Source organism: Ctenocephalides felis, unplaced genomic scaffold (assembly GCF_003426905.1).
Source record: "Ctenocephalides felis isolate EL2017-DRISC unplaced genomic scaffold, ASM342690v1 CF-g0.4_SCAFFOLD_03572, whole genome shotgun sequence".
Classification (NCBI taxonomy): domain Eukaryota; kingdom Metazoa; phylum Arthropoda; class Insecta; order Siphonaptera; family Pulicidae; genus Ctenocephalides; species Ctenocephalides felis.
In genome coordinates this window covers 14,969,798-14,973,906 of record NW_020539726.1, presented here as the reverse complement: position 1 = coordinate 14,973,906, position 4,109 = coordinate 14,969,798, and the positions used below count along the sequence as shown (strand labels likewise).

The window sequence follows — 4,109 nt, the reverse complement described above, 5'->3', positions numbered from 1 at the left end:
AATATCACACACGAATCAATTATGTTATTAATGATTATATTTACTCCATTTAAAATATTAGAATAAATAACAAATTATGCACTATGTGCATGCAGTTCAAGATAAAAGTTAAACCCAGCTAATGATTTTATAAAATTGTTGATGTATACGTATATATCAATAGAAGTAACTATTTTTCTCTGCCAAAGGTAAAAATTAAAAGCGCTAAATTATGAATACTATTATACAAAATGTATTTTTTATATTCTTTGCAAATACATAAAATTTTATGTGCTAGAAAATAATCACAATTTTTTTATGCAAATCTGGAATACAAAGTTAAAACAACTATTATATTGAAAAAAGATTTGATAGAATTGATTACCAATGCAACTTAGAACAAGCGAAGAAATAACAAAGAAATATTTGAATCAAATATAGATTAATAAAGCCAATTGTTTAATGTTATAATAAAGTGCTAAGTAGTGCAATGATGATGAAATGTGAATTCGAATTAATGATCATTATCCTTTCAAACTGCTCATTCCAGCCCTCATAATTTCATCAACCAAAAGAATGTTGCTAGCAATGACTGAGCAGGAGTTGATAATTTGTTTTTGACAAGATAATTGTCATATATTCCTAAATCCACGGGTTTAACAGCATTTCCAGAAGCCAAATCTAAACCAATAGCATCTGAGCTAAGACGATCTTCCTCTTGAAGTTTTACAATCGATTCTTGTGCGTCATAACCAGAATTAACAGCCAGGACTTTTGGGATAATTAATAAAGCTTCAGCATAGGCTTGGATTCCTAGACGCATCTTTCCTTTGACATTATTCTTATGTTTCATCAATTCATTATGAGCACGGATTTCAAAAGCGCCTGCTCCAGGTATAACACACTTATCAATTACAGCATTATTAACAGCTCTAAGACCATCCCTTACAGCATCCTTAATTTGGGTCAAGGTGTATTTATTGGCACCCTTAATCAATACAGTTACTGATTGTGGGACTTTACAATCCTCAACAAAAGTAAATTTATTTTCGCCCAAAACATGCTCATATACAACACCAGCATAACCTAAATGAGATTCATCTAATCCATCAACCGAATTCATTGCAGTACCTCCGCAGGCTAAAGCTAAACGTTCCATATTACGCCTCTTGGCACGACGTAAAGCCATAATATTTTCTTTAGCAAGCATGTCTAGAGACATTGGGTCAATTCCCTTTTGATTTATTATGACAAAGTTCTTGTCAGTCCCATCACAAAGTTTTTTCTTGAGATCAATTATCTAAAATTATGAAAAGATCAGTTATATTAATATTTATAATTATATTAAGTATATATGCTAAATAAAATAAAATAGTATATTATTATCATGTCAGTAAAATGTGGAAATAGTACTTCATTGACCTAGAAAGAAGTTGTAATGAAATATTAGAAATCATACTTTGAATACATATTAAGATTAATCATAATCATACTTCTAGGTGATTGTAATTAAATATAATTCTTTGAATTATAATTTAATGATTAAATAAATGTTAAAAAATTTGACATAATGATATACTTAAATTCTTTTCAACTTTTTCAACTTTTCAAAAATTAACAAGAGTATCAAATACATACTGCTTGAACTCTTTGTTCAATAAACTCCCTTTCAGCAAGTACTAATTTCTCTCTATCAGCAGCTGACTTGTAGAAGAATCCAGAATTCACTTCTGACTTCTCATACTCCATTGAGATGTTGCAAGTTAAAATATAACAATTTTCAAGACGTTTAGGCATATCAGGGTGACGACTACCGTGATCCATGACCAGACCTGAAAAGCAAAAAATAAAATAAAATACATTTTATAACATCTAGAATTATCTATCAAAAATGAGTAATTAAAATGAATGCTCTACAAAAATCGTACCATACAAAAAGCAAGACTCACTGATTATCCTTCCAAAGCTATTTCCAATAATTGGACCACGAATTTAGTATAATACAGCAATATTACTATTATAAATATTATGATCATCCTACCTTTGATAAGTGTGCTGTCAGCTCCACTTTTATGTTGCATTTCCATTATTTCTACCATATGCAAATCAATAGGTTTATCTTCAACACGGATGGCTAATACTGCATCTACACAGACTTCGGTCAAGACATCAGCAATTTCAGGATGAACCTAATTATAAAATCCATAAATTTACTAAATTGTTCTAAAACTAAAAACATTAATATCAGTTTATAATGTACATGTAGTAAATAAGCTTTAATTAATAATATTTAAAGATTTATATTTAATTTATGTTTGTTAGCACTTTAACAATATTATTGTTGGTTATTTCTTTGAGCAAACTCATAAGTTGAGGAGAAAATTTTTGTTTGATATCAGGCCATATAATGTAAAAGTATAGACATAAGAAATTTAATGACATAATTCAATTAGTAAAGAAATGAATAACCTTCGTTCTCAAAGAAGTTCTAGCGATATCCATGAGTTTTTCTTTTGTAATCTCAATGGGGACCTTCATGGTATTCAGAACTTCTAAAACTTTCTCACGAGCTGCATCAAATCCTTCGGTGACAATGCGTGGGTGAAGCCCTTCTGATATATAAATATCAGCTTGTTTGAGGAGTTCACCTTTTAAAGAAATAAATGAATTAATACAGTAATAAAAAATAGTTTTATCAGCATATTTTAGTTTATGAATACCGATAAGCAAAACTGTGGAAGTTGTTCCATCTCCAGTCATGTCATCTTGAGCAGTGCTGGCACGAGCAATTAAAGATGCTGTAGGATGTTGAATTTGCATTTCATGCAGCAGTACATTTCCATCCTTAGTTATTTTTATATCACCAGCACCAGAAACTAACCTGAAATGATAATTAATAAATTACTTTCTTCTAAATAATATGTCACTTTTCTGCTATACTGGCTATAATTACTAGTTCGTATTTCTGCATAAATTCTGAATAACTAAATATATGTAAACTTATATATATAAAAGTATGTGTCGTTTTATTATCGAAAAAAGAAAAATCAATTACAGCAATATCAGATTTCTTGTACATTATATTTCTACATTTCTGATCTATTTTAGAACAATAAAATACTGATACTAGATCAATGACATGAATTTGATCTGGAAGATTCTTGTTAGGTTATGGTTGCACATGCAACATAAACATGTTGTTTCTTTAATAATAGAGCATTGTGGATTATGGAGTAGTATTATTTACTTTGGAATGAACAAAAATTATGCATATTTCATAGGCTCATGTGATACTATGTAGCATGTGAGCAAATTGTGCAAGCCGCACCTACCGTAACCAAAAATTCTCTTGAGCATTATGACAGGTAATCAAATTAAATATGATAAAAAGTTATGCCCAATTACATTTTCATTGTTCCTTTAGGACCTAGGTTGGTTTTCATAATGTCCTGAATTCCTTTGGCAGCAGAAATATTTACTGCCAACGCTTGAGCAGCCCTTGCAAATTCAGCTTTTGGATTTAACAGACTTATAGCAGCCATTTCGACCTATTATTTTAACACTTTTTGAATATTGAAACCTTTTACTAAATCAATTGCTATGAAGCTGAATTAAATTCACTAAATTTGAAACAAAAGCATCCAAAATTTGTATGATTAGCAAAGGTTACTTTGTTAATCTGAACACAAGAACACGACATAGGCAGTTAGACACGAAATTATCTAGGAACACGATGGCCAATCACGATGAACAGAAGAGATGCCTATGGATTATTGAGTTGGTACGCTTTCTGCACAATATATTATTTTATCGATTTATCGATCGATCGATCTATCGATATGATTTTTAAAAAAAGATGGTTAGCTTCTTAGATAATACAAAGTTTTCATTCTCTTATCTATGGTTTATTTAGTTTGTTAATGTCGTTAAATTAATCATTCATTTTGATATTGAAAAATTAAATACTCTTAAATGAAATCACAATGTAATTGGCACAAAGTATGATCATGACAATATTTATTTATTTTTAAAATTAAATTAAGGTATTTTAAAATAGCGACATTGACAAGTGCTTTCCATTAAAAATATAAGTAAATGTCTTAAATTGAAGAATTAATTGATGTGATATT

The 4,109-nt window shown here is 29.4% G+C and overlaps 1 protein-coding gene across 1 annotated transcript; it reads right to left on the bottom strand.

Annotated features, from left to right (window-relative positions):
• Nucleotides 1-278: 278 nt before the first annotated feature.
• On the bottom strand, nucleotides 279-3,521 carry LOC113387700 (T-complex protein 1 subunit zeta-like). Its single transcript, XM_026625064.1, has 6 exons — nucleotides 3,385-3,521; nucleotides 2,700-2,860; nucleotides 2,449-2,627; nucleotides 2,021-2,168; nucleotides 1,618-1,811; nucleotides 279-1,279 (listed from the first exon to the last, which is right to left on the bottom strand). Exons 1-6 carry the CDS (start codon nucleotides 3,519-3,521, stop codon nucleotides 533-535), a joined length of 1,566 nt encoding a protein of 521 aa, XP_026480849.1. The 3' UTR covers nucleotides 279-532.
• Nucleotides 3,522-4,109: the final 588 nt, after the last annotated feature.

Excerpts from the sequence above, each read along its gene's own strand:
- LOC113387700 (XM_026625064.1), bottom strand. The coding sequence starts at position 3,521 with ATGGCTGCTATAAGTCTGTTAAATCCAAAAGCTGAATTTGCAAGGGCT. Across the intron at positions 2,628-2,699 it reads TTCCACAGTTTTGCTTATCG|GTGAACTCCTCAAACAAGCT; the intron begins GTATTCATAAAC and ends TTTCTTTAAAAG. Across the intron at positions 1,812-2,020 it reads TGACAGCACACTTATCAAAG|GTCTGGTCATGGATCACGGT; the intron begins GTAGGATGATCA and ends TTTGCTTTTCAG.